The sequence below is a fragment of the Macaca mulatta genome, chromosome 3 (genome assembly GCF_049350105.2).
Source record: "Macaca mulatta isolate MMU2019108-1 chromosome 3, T2T-MMU8v2.0, whole genome shotgun sequence".
In the NCBI taxonomy this organism is placed as follows: domain Eukaryota; kingdom Metazoa; phylum Chordata; class Mammalia; order Primates; family Cercopithecidae; genus Macaca; species Macaca mulatta.
This window is the reverse complement of record NC_133408.1, coordinates 137,387,999-137,407,881: the sequence shown is the minus strand read 5'-3', so window position 1 is coordinate 137,407,881 and position 19,883 is coordinate 137,387,999. Positions and strand designations below refer to the sequence as shown.

Below are 19,883 nucleotides of genomic sequence, written 5' to 3'. Positions count from 1 at the left end.
CCTCTATGTGGGTTCCTGTGTAATCATCTATTTACTAGTTCAGTTCAGAGAATGTAGTTACCTAAGCCCCTCTCACTCTGCAACCCAGCCCACACCACTTAATCAGTTCCTATGCCATGCTCCTTAGTAGCTCCTCACTTCTATTCCCACACCAGGATCTCTACAATAGCTTCCTTAACTGAGAACACTCCAAGGCCACACTCTAAAGTTTTCCTTTGCCCCCTAAACACTTCCTTAACTGATACCTCATGGCCTTTCCATTTCCATCAGGTTCCTATATTGCTCATGTCCTAACTATGGCAGCCATTTGCAATTTTTTACAGTGCTATGTTGTGTCACACTTGTGTGCTTTGTCTACAATGTGATCCTTTTTCTGAAATAATTTTCCATTCTTCTACCTACCTAAATTCTAATCATTCCTCAAAATCTCATTTTCACGGGATTGCCACACTTTTCTGACCTCCTTTGAGTGAGCTGAGCCCATTCTCTGTGCTGTCCCAGGGAACACGCTAAATACCCTATAATGGCACTTGCACACTGTTCTATGGATGATGATTTAGCACATTATGCTGGGCCTTCTGAGAGCAGCTGGTCCTGTTTACTTCTATAATTCCAGCACCAGCACTATAACAGGAATTGGTGATGCATTCAATAAATATTGGCTGAATGAATAAATGAATCATCCAATTGGGTATCTCAAAAACTATTCAGAATACTCACTCAGGAACAACAAACTCATATTTGCATAAAGACCAAATGTAATAGTTCATTCAGTGATTCAGCAAATATTAACAGACATTATGATCTGACTTTTTACCAGACATGGGCTAGTAATTACAGCAATAACGACCATGACTCCAATACCACCCAGCAACCTACACCTGTGTGTGGTTTGCTACATGCCAGGTTCCATGGACAATCTTATGCACAGTTCTCTGAGGTACATGTTATAGTAACCTCTAATGCATACATGTGGAAACCAAGGTGCAGAGAAGTAAGGTTGCTACTCTCAAACATGATAATAATATTGCCTAGTAAGAAATAAAATAATTGAACAATGGTCCCTTCTTTTAAGTAACTCAAAGTGAAATAGAGGGCAAGGTAATTTAAAAACACTAGTCCACAGTATAAGACACACTGTAAGGCCAGGTACAGTAGCTCATGCCTGTAATCCCAGCACTTTGGGAGGCCAAGGCGGGTGGATCACCTGGGGTCAGAAGTTCAACACCAGTCTGGCCAACATGGTGAAACCCTGTCTCTACTAAAAATTAAAAAAAAAAAAAAATTAGCTAGGCATGGTGGCGGGTGGCTGTAATCCCAGCTACTTGGGAGGTTGAGGCAGGAAAATCACTTGAACCCAGGAGGCGGAGGTTGCAGTGAGCCGAGATCGTGCCACTGTACTCCAGCCTGGATGACAAAAGTGAAACTCCATTTCAAAAAAAAAAAAAAAAAAAGAACATGGGGCAATAAGCCAGTATCTGACAGTGTAACTGTAGACGCTGATGAGGGACTGTGGGGAATCCTCACTGAGAAAGAAGCCCTGCTCCAGGAGTTGCATTTCTGTTCATCTTAATGTCTACCATTTGGAACTTTCTGTACATTTAGGAACAACTGAAAGACCCAAACGATATGTTTAAAACTAAAATGTTCTCAGTAACCATTTGATGATTGAAAGTGTGAGGTTACAGATAAATACTGTAGTGATTGAGATAAGAAAAAGTAATGATATTCTATATAGGCCAATTAAGTTTCAAGGGTTTATTCAAAATTAAATTCAACTATTTCCTCATAATTTTAAAAACATAGATTGAAAAAAATAAAGATCAAAAACTTAAAAATCTACATTTTAGATACCTTTTGAATTTTAAATTCAAAAATAAAAATAGTTCAAAGGTTTCTCCTGCCTGCACACATCTGCTTTTTAAATAAATGGAAAACAGTACTATCTAATCCCAGACAGTAACTATCAGAATATTGAAATTCAGATACTACAATTGAACAAGAAAAAAAAAAGATATAGCATGATACTTACATTAAGTAGCTGTTCAAAAGCAAAACTAAAGCCCTTCTTATAATCTGTAATTCCTTTGGCTGTGATATTATTCACCGCATCTTTCAATACTTTCTTATTTCTTACATTTGCTTGGACAAGGTGCTGAAAACAGCTTACATCCTGAGCATTGCTGTTAAACTGCAAAAGATCAAAAAGTAAATATATAAATGAACAATAAAATCAATCATATAGTTTTCATAGAATTTGTGTTTGATACTCCTAAACGGTATTGCATTGCTTACTCTTTCAAATGGAAAAGTGAGTAGGCTGGTAACAAAGGCGCATTAAGAAACAAATGGCAATTTTCATCTGAGCTACCAACCCATACTGGAACGCTGAGTCTGCTGCTTATATTCCCGAAGCCTGGTTTCCCTGATTATAAATTTGAGAATTAAATTATATGACATCCCTTCTAGGTCTCAAATCTGATGAGCATGTAGAAAAAATAATCCAAAGCAATGAAATATACGCAGAATCCAGAAATGATATGGGATACCTGCCCCGGTTGTGGGGACATGTTAAATATTTTCATTGCCTCTTATTAGGAAAGATTGGTTGGAAAAGTAATACACTGAAAACATGAATCAATGTTTAGTCATTTTGAAATCTGAGGGTACTATTTTTCTATGGAGGCTAACAGAGCAAAGCAATCTGAATCAAGAATAATTGATGGCCTTTTAGAAACATCACTTTAGAGGTTATTAAAGAGTGCCAGGGGAACCATGGAGACAAGGCGATGGGACCCTGAACAGCAGAGAGGCTGTGGGAGAGAAAACATCAACTCCAACGTTAACTGCCCAAGTTGGAAAATTTAAGAACGACCATCAAACTAACTTCGTCAGCCCCATAAAAAATATTCACATCGTTCTCTGATATTTCCAAAAAGAAAGAACAATAGGAATGCTGCAACAAAATCCAGGATAATAGGATGAGTGGAGTCATCCAATCATTTATTAACTCTGTAATCTGTAGAAGTTCTTTAGCTCTTGGCACCTAGACTGTCACATCTGCAAAATGGGAATAATAATAAAAAGCATACTTGCCAGAAAAAAGGGACTGGCCAGATAAAATGTTAAAGATACTTTCAGATCAAAAACATATGCTTCTTTTAATGAGTGGGCCACAATTTATTACATATTCTTGCAAATATAATTCATCTTTTTTTCTCTGAAGATCACTGAACCTAATTATAAGGTGCACTGCACAATTCATCAGTTTATTAAGCAAATATTTACTAGCAGCCTATTATATACCAAGAATCATGACCAGTAGTTTTACACTTTCAGGAATAATTATTTGCACACACACACAAATACCATAAATATGTAAAGTTATATAGTGTCTACTATGTGCTGCATTTACTATATATTCTACAAATGTAAATTATCTTTACAAATGCTCCTTAAGATAAACATTATTATCCCCATTTTATCTATGAAAAAACTCATCCTGTATTGCCTCTCAATATAGTGTAATAAATTATGATTAATTCTATAAAGCAATATAATATTATGCTCTAGAAGACAATATCAGGAGAGGCATTTCTAATTTGGACTGTGAACATTTGAAAGAAAATTCTCCTAAACAACGGCATTTCCTGTGATTCCAGAGAAGTGTTCCAGTGAAGAGCACAAAGGAAGAACATTCCAAGCAAATAGAACAATATGTGCAAAGGCCCTGACATGGAAACAAAAGAATCCTTTTTAAGAAAACATAAGGAGAGTGAGTTTAGCTCGGTCTCATAGGAGGACAAAAGACATAAAATGAGTTCAGAGACGGAGGCAAGGGCTAGATCACGTGAGGTCCAATGGAATTGTTGAAGATGATTTTATTTTCTATGAAATGGAAAGTCACTGGGAGATATTAAGCCAAATGTAAAATAACTGAATCTAGAATGTTAAGAGCGCATCCTAGCTGTTGTGTGGGAAATGGACTTGAGATGAGCACAATATAAAGGAGGGAGAGTAATTAGAAGGCTTTGCAGTAACCTAGCTGAAAATACATAGTGGTTTTGTTATTTGTGGAGATGGTTAGAAAGGAAAGAATTCAGGAGATATTTCTGAGAAAGAATCAAATAGGACTTGGTGGTGGATTTAGCAGGATGCATAACAGAGCGGTATCTTGAATAACTGCCAGGTCTCTGACTCAGGCATCTGGAAGGATAGAGGACTGGAGGGATGACTGGTTCAGGGATAACTGAGGAATAGAGAAGAGAGGCACAGAGTGCAACTTAGGGTGAGATTTCAATAGATGTGAGATATGCAAGTGTACATGTCAAGAAATGATAACATTTAAAGCATGAGGCTCAAAATAAGTCTTGGTTAAATAATTTATAAAAGAAAAAACAGAAGGCTTCAGGAAAAAAAATGGTTTAAAGCCATATGAAAACAAAACATAAAAAGTAGAGTAGAATAGGAGTACCTGAGAAAACTAAGTAAGAGCAAGTTTCCATGGAGACAGGAGGAAAATCAGGAGATTAGACTGTTTTGGATGAGAGAAAAATGTGCCAAAAGGAAGATATTGTGTGGAGACAGAGAAGATGGGGACTTAAAACTGCCCAGTAGAGCTGGGCACAGTGGCTCACACCAGTAATCCCAGCACTTTGAGAGGCTGAGGCAGGCGGATCACCTGAGGTTGGGAGTTTGAGACCAGCCTGATCAACATGGAGAAACCCCATCTCTACTAAAAATACAAAATTAGCCTGGTATGGTGGTGCATGCCTGTAATCCCAGCTACTCGGGAGGCTGAGGGAGGAGAATCGCTTGAACCCAGGAAGCAGAGGTTGCGGTGAGCCAAGATTGCACTCCAGCCTGGGCAACAGGAGCGAAACTCTGTCTCAGAAAAAACAAACAAACAAAAAATGCCCAGTGAACTCATCCACATTATGTAGGCAGCCTTGGGTGGGCAGGGGGAGGGCAGAACCAATGGACAGCAGAAGCATCTGAATACAGGAAAATCCTCAAAGTGCCTTGGCTGGATGCAGAGCAGGAAAACAGGGTGTCATCTGTAGGGTAGACCAGGGGTCAAGAAAAGCCTACTTTAAAGTTAGGGGTCACTAGCGCATGAGAAGATTTGTATCAAAGAGAGGAGAAGAAAGAGATGCAGGAAATAGAAGAGAGGTAAAAAATAAAGTTCGTGGAAAGGTAGGAACAGATGGATCCAGGTGACACACAGAGGAATGGCCCTTTAGGAAAATGCACATCAACTTCACTATTCTAGGAAAGAAGAGTGGAAGCTGACCCAGTCAGGTGGTACGTGGATTTGGATGATGATCGTTACTGTCTGTGGCATTTGTGTCCTTTAACAATGAGGCAAGGTGATTAGGATAATGAGAGGAGAAGGAAGGCTTAGAGAGAAGATAAAACAAGAGGTAAAATATCCTGCACAGATAGTGAGCCCTTTTCCACGTTTATTTTGAACACGACTTTCATGAATATCACCAGTGTGAGAATAAAGTTCCAGTATATTTATTTACCGTTTTCTATAAATTCAAATACTGAAAACTGGGTATCTTCAGGTCCAAATGATCAGTCCCACTGCCTCTTTTATCACTCTTCTATTCTTTGGTTATTGGATACAACCTTATTCCACAGGTTCCATTCTCTTTTTCTTTTTCTTTTTAATTTTTGTATAACAGTGAGTTTTTTTTTTATTATACTTTAAGTTCTAGGGTACATGTGCATAACATGCAGGTTTGTTACATATGTATACTTGTGCCATGTTGCTGTGCTGCACCCATCAACTCGTCAGCACCCATCAACTCGTCATTTACATCAGGTATAACTCCCAATGCAATCCCTCCCCCCTGCCCCCTCCACATGATAGGCCCCGGTGTATGATGTTCCCCTTCCCGAGTCCAAGTGATCTCATTCCATTTTCAAAACAAATATTAGAATTCCCCTGTATTGGTAAGTAAAAATACAGTTTGCCAATATATTAATAGTAAAGTGACCTTAGAGAATTATTAGAAATGGTTACAGGAAATGTTATTAACTGGTTTTTTAAACCATGAATCATCATAAAGGTACAAATTATACAGAAATTGGGCACTGAATAATGTATTGCTCAGAGTCTTTCAGTTGACCTTGACCTGCTTTTAACACAGAAAACTGAAGCATCTCATTAAGTCACTTTAACACAAACTGGTTAAATGTGAATTCAATTCATTAAATACATATTCAGTAGTGTATAACAGAATTACTACAATTGCACTCATAATAAAACTCAAATAATGTGCAGAAAGGAATAACTTACAAAGTATAACTCCCTATACAAAATCTTACTCTCCTAGGAAAGTGATGAGAAATTTGAAAGTTTACAATCAGATAAGACTATATTTCACAGGTATCTTAGACTCATCAGCTTATATCATATTATATATAATTTAAATTAGGTTAATTTTCATGGGCTGAAGTGGCAGTCTTTGATAACATGTGCCTAGATACTAATTTAAAACCACGTATTAAAAACCTTAGAGTGAAAGTGTAATAGTAAACATATTACAAAACCTTGAAATGGTATATGGTGAGTGAAAAGAGATTGAAGGAGCTCTGATTTTTCATCTATTAAGAAAATACTTCTTGTAAAAGTATGTATTTAACATGACAGAGTCAGAAATTCAAACTAACATTACATTGACTGCTTTTCCAATTCCAGAAAATTCAACTAAGTAGGTCACTCATTAGAACTGCTGAGAACAATTTCTGTTACCCTGTTTAGATAGGAAGGCACGTGTGTTAACATGGGCATCTGGGGTAAAAATCCTGGAGGGCTTTGTATTTCAACTGCAGCACTGGGGCATTCTTTCCTTTACCCTTCCACATCTCTTGTTCCCACCATATATACTGTTCCTCTGCCCACAATACTTTTTCTCCCTTCTTCACTCGGTCCTCATGAAAGTTTTCATGACCTTCCCTGACTAGATTCAATTACCCAGTACTAAGCTCTCCTAAATCTATCTCTTTTTTACAGAGCACCAGTTATAATCTCATATTTCTCTGTATCCTAGCTTGATAAATCGACCCTCTATTGGATTATTAGCCCAGATTGCCAGAGAATATGTCCACTTCACCACTGCATCTTCTGTGCTTGGCATGTAATAGACATGCTATAAATATTTACTAAATGAATGGATAAATGTTTAAACTCTTTGGCTGTGGGCTTTAAGAAAATTAGAAGCCAGTGTAAAATGTTGATCAATAATCGAGCTATAGATTTATAAGTAAATCAATTGCATCTTAGCTCTGCAATATGTTGTTAAACTTCTACATTCAAAAGGACAAATATTCTGTCCAAATAGACATTAAAAGTCAAATAAAGATATACAGAACATCTAACATAGAGTCTGACATACAGTAGATGTTAAATGGCAACTGTATTGTTTTAAAAATTATTTAAGTAAAAAGCATTAGGATTCTCAGTACTAAAATTAGAACAGATTCCTAATTCGTAAGATTCAGATAAACTGCCTCAGCTGTACTGAGCTTGAAATAAAGTTTACTAACAGGATGATACAAGTGTCCCTCAAACATTAGTTTAGTGTTTGAAACAGTTTCTGATAAAACTATGATCCATGCATTTCAATTTTCCAAAGAACCTTCTTATTAAATATCACCATCAAGTACACAAATCCACAAATTGAAAGATGCTTTCCAGTCAAAACAAAGTATCAGTATCTCAAATGAAATAAGCCAAGCTTTTGGTTTTGTAAAGGCAGTCTCTATTTTTGCTCTAATTTCCTCTGCTGAATAAGAAATCATTCCACGAAATAGTTCTGAGAAGAGGGACTCTGCTCGTCATCACATTATGTCAGGATACAAACAATGAAATATTCCTATTGCCTTAATATACACTAAAAGTCAAAGAAGCAGAAAGTTACTGGGAAGTGCCCTTTGCCTGGAAATGGCAACTGGAACACATCTTCTTGGAGTCCCAAGTCTTCCTTTGAATGGTTTACTGGAGTCAAGTAGTTCAGAACTAGAAACATGAAGAATTAAAGACAAAAGATCTTCTTAAGGTCATATCTTCTACTTGAAATTTCAGTGAAAGAGAAGCAGCTCACTTATTCTTTGCCCACTTGATCTGTCTTTTTAAAATTATTTTTAGTTTTAAAACATGAGACAGGGTCTTACTACTTTGCCCAAGCTGGTTTCGAATTCCTGGCCTCAAGTGATCCTCCCACCTCGGCCTCCCAAGCAGCTGAAATTACAGGCATAAGTCACCGTACCCAGCGCTCAATATGTCTTTTAATTTGCATCCCTTCCCTTCAGAAAGACTGTTCTCCTATGCATGGATTCTAAATGTTTAAAGGCAGGCTTTCTTTAGGGTACTTTGTACATTGTTTAGTCCTAAAGCATTTTTAATAAGCAAAAACAGGACATAACTATAGTTTTTGAAAAAAATGTTCAATATTTATTACTTAACATGTCTTAATGTTTTGTTTTCTCTATTTTTGGCATGCAAAATAAATAATGGTGCAAAATTGTTGGCTCAAGTCATGTAACGATCAGCAAAAATAATAATTCAAATCCAGACCTGACTGCTTTGAATTTTTTTAATTAAAATAATATTAGTAATATTATTTACGCAAGTTAACTGTGATGGATAACATATATAACAAATTTATATTTTATAAGCTATATTAAATAATTTAAATAAGAAACAATAAAATTTTGCATGTTAGTAAGTACAAACAGAAATTATGGTATCAGACACTATTCACATTTTGGCCACCAGATGGCGATGCAGGAAAATAAAAGGAAAATGACCAGAGGCTGTGCGCTCCAACATTTTGGCTATGCTTGTTTTATGTACTTATTCCTATTTTTTAAAAACTTTCAAAATTTATTTTGATTTTCATATTTTTCATAGTAAGTTTGGATTATAAGAGATTATATGAAAATGATTATTCTAAAATCCAGATAAAATAGCTGATAACATTTATCCTTACAGATGTGGATACATTCCCAGTTAAGAGTTATTTCTGGAAAACTAAGAAATAAGATTTATAAAGTTGCTGTTTAGAATTCAATGTCTGGGTGAAATGTTGTAACTGCAGTCAGGACTTTGGTTCATTTGTTACTGCAACTTAGCTGCATTTTTGGATGTTTAGTATGTCTTTGAATTTCAGAAGTCAATAAATGAATAGAAAAGTCCAGATGAATAGGAAAAAAAAAAAAAAAATGCTTGCTGGGTTATCTGTTACCAAATTACTTTCCAAAAACTTTGTTCCAATTTAAAGTATATGTGTGCTAGTATGATTGTAGCCTCATAAACACTTCCCATTTTTGGTTTGCTAAATTGTAAATAAAAATATTTCAATATTTTAACTATTTGAATTTGATTGCCAGCAAAATGACCCTTTTTCTCAAATAATTTTTGTATAGTTCTGTTTTTCCAGATTGTTGCTTACTATTTAATCTAAACCTGTGAGCCTATTCCTTTATTATTTCTTAAAAGAGTTTTCTACTTAGAAAATCAACCATCTATCAGTCAGGAAATTATTCATCTGTAACCTTACTAATGTTTCATGGATTTTGGTATATAGTCACGGTGGAATTTATTTTCCCCAATACTGTGAGGTGATAACAAAATTAGGCAATTTGTTTTTACAAATAACGAACTTTCCCTTTTACGAACAAATACATTCATTGTCCATTCCTTATAACAAATTAAGATTTTTGGATATATTTCTGTAATTTCTTAGTTCTTTGTCCCTCTGTTATTTCATGAGCTTACTTTTTAATATGAATAATTTTTAAAAGTATTAGCTAACATGTATTGAGAATCACCTGCGTGCCAGGCTACACACTTGATATCCATTAAGTTAACTTTCAACAAGCTACAGTTTTAGTTTTAATAGGCTTCCCATTATATAGTTGAGGAAATGAGGTTTATAGTGTTAAAGTGTTCAGAGTCAAACAAACAGCAACCAAGACTTAGAGCTCAACCCCAAGTGCAAACTCCCTGACACACTTTTCTCTAAGGTGTTTAGTCATTTTCAATTACAGTTTAATAACAGAGGAGAAAGTTGCCACATCGTGTCATGTGATTTTTTTTTTTTTTTTTTTTTTTTTTTTTTTTTTTTTTTTGAGATGGAGTCTCGCTCTGTCGCCCAGGCTGGAGTGCAGTGGCCGGATCTCAGCTCACTGCAACCTCTGCCTCCTGGGTTTACGCCATTCTCCTGCCTCAGCCTCCCGAATAGCTGGGAGTGATTTTTTTTTTTTTTTACAACTCTCTTCCTATTGCAATAACCTTAGAAATTTTTGTCAAATTAAAATTGCTTTTATGAGTAAATTAGAAAGATTGCCATCTTCACATGGGTATCCTTTTCATTCCAGGAAAAATTATTCATTCATTCCAAATTTCAAATCTTTTAAATATATCTCTCACATTCTTTTCTCTATCTTCAATATAGGTCCTAAATATATTACTAAAAGTACTGCTAGTTAATTCACGATTTTTGCTAATGTTGTGAATGTGATTTTAATTTCTGTTATTAATCCCTGTCCAGGGAAAACTAGAAGGTGTGGTCACCCTCTCACAGTCACAGACATAAATGTCTTCACTAATGACACTCGTGGAGTTGGCCACTCCACTCTTCAAGTTGACAGTGCTGTTCCCAACAGTGGCTGCTGGTTTGCGGTTTCCTTGGTCCATTGTATAAAAACAGAAACATATTGAGAATGAATTATCTCTTCTTTAATCAATTTAGGAAAACCAAGTCTAGTCCAGGCCTTGCCTTTAATAAGCATCACAGCCAAAACTGATTCAATTATCTCCTCTAAGCTGCAGATTGCTCCTTTCTGAAATAAAGGGTTTCTCTAGATCAGGTGGAAAGTCCTTCAAATTCTAAAATCATATAATTTACATCAGATAGTTTTAAGAATCAGGAAAAAAATATAAATATGGAATAAATTCTGTATATGTCTAAAAAATGGCACCAGTAGAGAAAATTGAATACAATTATCTATTATAAAGACATGAATTGTGTTTGCCTATAAATGTAACTCATTCATCAAATATTTCAATAAATATTTTCATTTTTAAACAAATATTCCAAACAACTGGAAGCATGATGTAACCTATATTTAGTTCATTTACCTTGTTGAAATCTTGGATAGATTTCTAAATAAGTCCCAATTATCATTTTTCATATATTCTGTTTATATTTTGATAGATAAAATTTTATAATTCTCTAATCATATTCATTTAAAAACATTTGAAGCCAGTGGAAGTATGCCATTCTTTTACTTGAAATGTAAACTGAATTTAGCATCCCCCTGCATCACTACCTGACATTTCTGTTTTCTCAACCATCTTTTAATCAACTGTGCACTCCTGAGTCCACAGCACTTTTCCAACTGGAAAAATGGGCAGCTTTCTTTCCCACCCCATCACTCTCCAGGTACAATAATCTTATCAGTATTATTTTCATTACAAATGTTGTTTGCATAGCCCTCTAGAAATTTGAATGTCAGCTCCTGAAGACAGAACCTTAATGAAACAATCACATACTCTCTGATCTAGTCCCCTTTACCAACACTGTGATGCAGACAATGACCAATATGTACAATATTTTCATGATACCTGAAACTGAAAATTTCATACTTGGAAAATTCCCTAGTTGAAAAATAAAATAAAATAACAGTTACAGCATGGTGATGGCTCAGTTTGCTTGAAGAACACAAAAAGAACTGCATACGTAACGAATGTGTTTGCAGAGCAGAGATACTGCAATACTGATTATGTGAGTGAGGATGACTGGCCATATAAAAACACAAAGTTAACTTATCACTGATTGAAACTGTTTATAAAATTCTGACATCCATCTAGCACATTTTTTGTTCAGCACTGTTCTGACTGACAAAAAGGTAGAGTCAATTCAAGAACCACCACTATGTGCCTTGAACTATTCTATGTACAGTAACATTAGTACAAAAAAGACTCTATACTCAATGAAGCATGCATTCTTGGAGAGGAGGGAATACAGAGATATAGAAAATGAACACAGGTAAAATATCAGGTGAAGAGAAATGATAGAAAAAATGAAGTGACATGAAATATTAAATAAACAAAGTGGTTGAATAACCAATATTGGAATGCTGTCTGAGAGACAGTAGTCAGGGAAGTCCTCTCTATCAGGCAGCATCTGAGCAAAGACCTGAGCTGGGGGAAGATCTGCGGGATGATCAGGCAGCTATCTAGACCTGGAAGCATCCAGATTCACATAATGGTAAGCAGAAGTAATGTCTCATCTGTACACATCTATAAGACACGCACTAGACAGAAAGGATACATCTGCCTCTCAAGAAAGTTTACTCACATAACCAATGAATTCTTTTAAACATGAAATTGTAGCTGGGATGCAGAAACAGCTGATGACAGTTATCAACTAGGGGTGAAGGAATTATTTTCAATTTAACTCAGTTCCACTGAGACAAATTATATACATCTGGAAAACTTAGAGCATGATTATGATATAAATTAATGACCAAAAGATAGGTAAAGAAGATACCTACCAAACTACATAGCAGGAGAGATTTCACAAGGATGGAAAACATATTTTAAAATATATTTTAAAGTGTGCAATAAGCATGAATTACTGAACAAAACATTACAAACGTGAATTAGTTGTAGAAAAAAGTAATTGCCAATATTTTTATTTGAAGCTTATAAGAGAACTTATACAAATTGTCACTTTATGAAAAATCTCTTATATTTTAACATAAGGTAAAAATATTTTCATGTCTTAGCACATTATTTTTCAAGCTATAATATATACATCAAAATTCTCTAAATGCTTTTTTGTTATTCCTCTAGGAATGTGATGAAACAGATTTTGTTTATTCAACAATAAAGATTGAAGTGTATGCATTTTAGTAATAAGTTCTCTTAGAGTAAATTTATATTTGAATTTCTTTTGAATTTTAAGCATACTAAATAATTAAGAACAAATATGATAGTTTAGTTTAATTTAAAGAACTCTGAACAATTCTGCTACATCTATTGCTCAGGCCAGCCGAACTTACTCTCTTTACCTACACTCAAAATTAAATGAAATTATAATTTAAAAAATTTCATCTAATAAGTACTGACACACATGGTATCTTTTCCTAGTCCTTCAAGCTCCATCAAATAAGTCAATAACTTTTATAATTTTAAAAACAATAGTTCAGTTCGGAATAAAAGTATTCCCTTTGCCTCACCCTGAATATTACTTTGCTATTTCCTTTTTACATATACAACTAATTTCTAAGTGCCAAAAACTGAGTGTACCATGTAACTAATGGGGAAAAAAATACTTATCATACTTGTCAACACCTTCTTATAAACTGTCTTTATATTTCCAAAGCAATTAAGTTATCTTCTGGCATCTCATTAAAAAAAAAAAGAAAAAACCTAAATAACCTTGATGGCTTTGCCCTGCTATCATAACAACTCAATTTGTCTTTTTCTTCTATCTTTTTTACTGTCCATAATTTCTTTATGTGTCTTTTAAATGAAAATACTTTTATAAAGCTCCTATCTTTACCTAAAAAAAAAAAAAAAAAAAAAAAAAAAAAAAAAAAAAAGGACAGAACAGGTTAGAATTCTGGTTCTTTTAACAAATTCTCTTAATTCTATTTCTTCCTGTTTTAAGACCTCCTCCATCCCAAAGAAGCAAATGTCTACAAAATAAAAATATTCAAACATCCATAGTATTAAGAATTCTATAAATTACCAAGCTCTTAAAATGGGAGTCAGTGAAAAATATGATTATGTATAACAAGCCCCAGTTAATCATCTGCTGAGTTTGCTAAATGTACCTCTTTAGTATACTGATTTCCTCTTCTCTAATGACATGAAGCCTGCTAGTTATACACACAGTTAACAGTAATGTGATAAAAACGCCTACACAGGAATCACTCGGGGGACTTTCCAAATGCAGATGCCCTCCTTTGCTCTGGAGTGGAGCTGGAGATGCTGCATTTCTACCCATTGCTTAACAGAGCTCCCAAGCAAGGCTCAGGCTGCTTGGCCACAGGCTCCACTTTGATGGCAAGAGAATAAACTATAGTCTTCTTGTTGACATAAATGAGCAATAGATCAACATAAAGTTTTCCTGAACTTTAGATGGATGGCTTTTGATAAGACATGAAATTACTCTCTTAGATTTGTCACAAAACTGTATTGGCATGGCAAATAACTTTTATTTTATTTGAGCTCTGGCAAAAAGAGGGCATGTTTGGCAAGAAACTTTTAGCATTGGGGGATACAAATTGCTTTTAAGTTCAAATCATGCAGCAATTTACAATTGTACCTGTTTTCATATGCTGAGTAGCGAAGTTCCTTATCTAAAAAACCAACAAAACATGTCCTTGTAGGAATACATTAGGCATATTTTAGAAGGAAATCTGAAATTTAAAGCACATAGGAAATGGAACAATTGAAATCATCTTATCTCTTACTTGCCTACACAGTGCAACTCCATATTTAAACAACCCCCTGCTCTGATATTAGTTGGTGTTAAACATTCAAGTCAGGAACTGTGAAATGTCTGAGATTTTACAGCAGTTGTAAGCTAACAAGTTAGCCTCCTACGGTGTCATAGATAAAAGGCAGAAAAAATACAAGCCCTCTGAGTCAGAGACAAAGAGTTTATTACTCATAGCAACAGCAGGAGCAGAGTAACATCTTTGTTTACACAAGCTGCCCAAACCTCCATTCCCATAGGAAGACAGGAGGACAGGCAGGGGTCACCTGCATAGGTAGTCAGATGGGTTTCCAGCCAGGAGTCCCAAGATGAGGAAGTCCCTGATCTTATACTGGGGCTTCTGACAGCCCACACTCATCCTCCTCTCCAGAGAGACACAATAGTTTAATTACTCTGCAATGAAAATCTCTTTGGGAGAAGGAGAAATCTCTTTACTATCCTGGAATGTAAATAAATCTGAGTAAATTGGCTGTTAATGCTTAGACTTAAATGTGAAAGATTCATAGAGAAATGTCTCCCAACAGTTGGTGGAAAAATGTTGGAAGATGACACTAATAACAATAATCATCATAATACATCACAATACATGATTACATTTCACTTGGTACTCAACATTTTAGCAAGTTAAATTATCCTGTTCATTTTTAAGATAAGGAAACTGACAGAAGCCCTGGGTTACTTGTGTAAGGTCATATAACTAGTAGTTTCCAAAGTTGTACATTATCCCTATGCAGTTCTACCAGTCCATCTAAGAGGCAGGATTGCCTGTGAAGAGTGAGTCAAACCAGATGTGACCTTACTAATACTGTTCATGCAGGTATAATATGTTGGCACGATCATTCCATCCTGTTGCTCTTTATTTGATATAAACCAACATATATCGGCTCCTTGAACCACATACTGTGGAAAGCAAAGACTTTTACAATCTTCAGAATACCATATTCAGAATTATTGTTTGTTTATATAGACAAATAATAAGCACAGACCTGTCTCACACAGAGATCTAGACCCAGGAAATCTGCAAGCTTTTTTAGCAGTTCCATCTAGGGAAAACCTTCCAGCTGGAATAGCGCTCACCTTCCTTTCCAGCCTCCTGTTTAGCTATGGTTCTTCACTTTTCATTTTGTACTTACATTTATAAACTGTCACTTCTAGGACTGTTGCTTAGCGACTACAATCTGGGCAAAAGATACAACCAATTTTTTTAAAAAGTTATCTCCTACAAGCAAGAGCAAAGATATTATAAGGAATTATATTTTGATCGTATTTTTTCCTGGTGAAAAATCAAAGACAGTATTTTATAATGACCATGAATTGGAAAAGCTTCCATGAAGAAAACTGAGTCAAAGATCCTTAACATAATCATAACATGTGCATCTAATTCTTTAGTAAGAAATGTGTGGTTTTATTAAAAGACATGAAGATCTTCTTTGGTTGTTAACTTTTAGCACATTGTCTACAATCCATATACATTTTCCCATCATCCTCCACTGGCTTGCAGTATTTTACTCCTAAAATGTCAAACTCCCTCACATTCATAAACAAATTCAAATCGCTGTGTCAACATTTGAAATTTTGCCTGCAAATCAGAACATGCTGTGATTGAATTGCTGCTCGTATCATCTACCACTGACTCCTATCAAAGCATATAACTGGATTAGTGGGAAAACAGCTACATTATGCTTGCATTTCAGCTTTGCTAACAGCAGGTTTCCTTTCTGCAACAAAGAGTAACCCTGGAGATAGTAGAAACACTCAGAAATGATGCAGCATTAGTTCTGACATCTTATACACGATTTAAGCATGAAAAATTACTGTTATTTTTAAAAAGAATGAAAGAAACCTAGACATATAACCCTGAAAATGAGAGGCTACTTGATTTTTCTGTCTGGTGGCTTCTGGGCATCTTTGGGAAAGTGTTAATATAGATTGCATCTGACGTCTTTGGATGACCCACATTATCTGGGGTATGAAGATAAAGAGGAATGCATGAGGTCTCTAAGGAAAAATTACTGTCAAAGTTACCTATAGAACCACTCCCTGCTTCCTCAGTGCCTATGGATTCTTGAAGTTACAAAAGCTAAAGGTATATTGTTGCTTTCCTAGACTTTCAAACAGCTTTAGAGAGAAAATAAAATACACATGCACATGTGCACGTACGCATACAATCTGACATTATAAATATATTTTGAAGTTTTTTTTCCTGAGAATTTCCATATCATTAAATTATTAAATCTGTATTTAATGAGAAGGGCCTATCTGTTAAAGACAAAAATGTAGTTTTACTTTTTTCTTACCAGAATGTTGCATAAGAATCAATTCTCTTTAAATGTATCAGTTTCAGACAGTATATACTCAAAGCAGAGTAACTCATAAGACTGAAAAGTTTCTTTAAAATTATGAATTCAATGTGGTTGACACAAAAGATTATATATAATGTGGTTAACACTAAATATTGTAAATGCAAAAAAGGCTATATGAAGTTTGATAAGAGCAAAAGATACACGGTAAAGAAAGTAAATATTCTTGAAGATTTAGCCTCGTAACTTTTCGGTTAAATCTAGACTCATGAATGAAGATGGCTATGCTCCAATTCTTTCTCTTTTCTTGGAAAAATTGCTAAGACTCTTTCTACCTGTTTTCTTATCTGCAATATTAAGAAAAGTAGTATTGTCAACCTCACAGGGTTGCTGTAAAGACTAAACAAATTACCACGAAAAACCCTTAGAACAGTTTCTGCCACATGAACATTGCTTTAAAAAAATTAAATGGCCTGTAATCCCAGCATTTTGGGAGGCCGAGGTGAGTGGATCACAAGGTCAGGAGATCAAGACCATCCTGGCTAACACAGTCAACCCCGTCTCTACTAAAAATACAAAAAATTAGCCGGGTGTGGTGGTGGGCGCCTGTAGTCCCAGCCACTCGGGAGGCTGAGGCAAGAGAATGGCATGGAGCCGGGAGGTGGAGCTTGCAGTGAGCCAAGATGGTGCCACTGCACTCCAGTCTAGGTGACAAAGTGAGACTCCATCTCAAAAAATTGAAAAAATAAAAAAAATAAATAATTACCTATCAATTATGATTAAATAGAAGGTTAAAGCACAAATAAGAAAAATAATGAACACATGTTTAATTTGGATCTTATTTGTACTGATTTTCTGAGGAGCAAATCTATGTCTCAATATAATCACTTAAAATTATTGAGTTTTCAATCATAAAAATATATTATTTTGAAATAATAAAATTAAACAAAAGTGTACAGTTAACAAAACTTCAGAGTGTAGTTGACAAAAAAAAGATCTTTTTATAGTAAGTAAGAGCCATAAACAAGTAAATAAGTAACCAAAACTAATTAAGCCTAAGGAAGAACTAGGAGCTGGGACCAGTAACACCAGGAGCCGAAACCAGTAATATGTATCTCCAGAAGCAGAGTGGAAAGTTACTGTGACCTCATCTTCCAAATGTCTTCCTAATTATTTATCTTTTAAGTTCCAAGAGTTGTGCATGTTTCAATATTACTTTTCTGTCCTATTTCTGAGATATTAACAGAGATATTTTAATAACTTTTAACTTGAGGTACTGAGGTGCATACTTCCAGGTCAAATGTATTCTCAGTTTTTCCTACGAGTAATATATTCTATTTTCCCATATGCTTTTAGCTCACACATTCAAGCCATACCGAATGAGTATACCCAGCTTAGGATTTACAAAGAGCTGTCAGTGCATCAGTAAAGTCTGTATTAACTTGGTTCACGGAAATCACAAGGAGATCTCCTGCAATTGTGTTTCTTAAGAAATTATTTAACAATTTTCTTCAAATAAATACACATTTAACAACATAATATTTTTAGCAAAATCAATGGCCTTTAAAATTGGCAGGCATTAGGAATCCCAATGCCCATTCTAAGTTCTTTAACTGGGAAATAAATGTTAGTTGCTGAGTAAATGTTGGCAGTATAAAATTCATTCAAAGCCTGCTTAATTGGAAATTATTTTAAAGCATTTTATCGATAGTATTATTCAGTTTCGAATTGAGCTAGATGATATTGATGCCCCATACATTTTTCCATTCATGTCAACCCAACTTTTAACCGCCTGAGATTGCAGGGAGCCCTCTGCTCTTGCACATGGTGGTCTGGGAATGCCCGAGAATTAACATTACTTGGGGACAGTCATCAACTTTATATACTCCAGCACATTTTTCCCCTTGGAAGGGATAGCTCTAATTCATGAAATCTATACTCATTCCCAGAGAAATAAGCTCTGCTCACTCACAATGGAAACTTGTTTGAAGACGAATTATTTATTAATTCTCTGCCTTGTTTTAATTCCCACATTTCTCTAACAGTCTTTCCTAGAGTTACTTTCCAAATAAACCATTTAAGCTTGAATTCTTGTCTCAGTGACTATTCTGGGGAAACTCAATCTAAGCAGATACCACCAGTGTTCTTAGTAAGCAGACCCTCAGAATGGGATTCCAGAATTGAATCATTTCCTAAACATATGGCAACAAAGATCCTATTGGTACCTGGGTGTACAGTCATCACTGAAGTCAGAAAACTCCTCAGATGCTGTGGCAACACAATTGCTAAGATTTTCATCTGCAGCGATCAGAATAAAATACAGATTAATGGGGATGCACCTAGTGTTTGAGAGAGATGGGGACAATAGTAATCATAAAACAATGAGTTGGCTGGTTGTTGAATTTCACTGAAGAAAATGATAGCCTTATGTCAGCCAACTATCAACTAAGGGCAACGTAAGAAAGCCAGAAAACCTATGTGGCAACTAATTAAAAGATTCTCATTTCCCATTTTGGGAAGGTCAGTACGTGCTAGAAATTTGGCTCAGAATTTTCTTTTGAGAATCTCAGAATTACAAAATACGCTGCATTCATAACCTTGGAAGCTTTCTGTGCAAAAGTCAGAACATCAATAGGCAAAGAGAGGCACCCTTTGTACTAGGATGAGGACATCTAAGTGGATGCACTTGACAAGATAAAATTCTGGATTCCCCTATACCCTCTGGATAGGCAAAAGTAACCTGTGACCCTTAGTTAGAGGGTAGTAGCTTCTGTGTTCCTAGAGACCATAAAAGATGATGCATACTCTCCTCATGATCTGACCATATCTCATCTAATGGCTTTAGGCAACAAAAAGTCCAAGTATCAACATGGCCCACCTTGAAAAGTACAGTCTCTACTCCAGGAAAACAAAAAAGAAGATATTTGACAAAAAAGTTTCAGGATCTGCCTAATATGAACCAGAAGATACTGAGATAATATGCCAGGCAATGGATGTTTAGGGATATTGAAGCAAAATACAACTGGTCATCAATATTGTTGTGGAAAATAAGTAA

At 35.3% G+C, this 19,883-nt stretch overlaps 1 protein-coding gene across 6 annotated transcripts in view; it reads right to left on the bottom strand.

Annotated features, from left to right (window-relative positions):
• The window catches only part of CACNA2D1 (calcium voltage-gated channel auxiliary subunit alpha2delta 1), a 503,656-nt gene that overhangs the window by 89,831 nt on the left and 393,942 nt on the right, over positions 1-19,883 (bottom strand). For all 6 annotated transcript variants that reach the window (XM_015134178.3, XM_015134179.3, XM_015134181.3 and 3 more), the window contains exon 11: positions 2,033-2,191. In XM_015134178.3, coding sequence (XP_014989664.1) covers positions 2,033-2,191 — 159 coding nt within the window. The remainder of the gene's footprint in view (positions 1-2,032; positions 2,192-19,883) is intronic.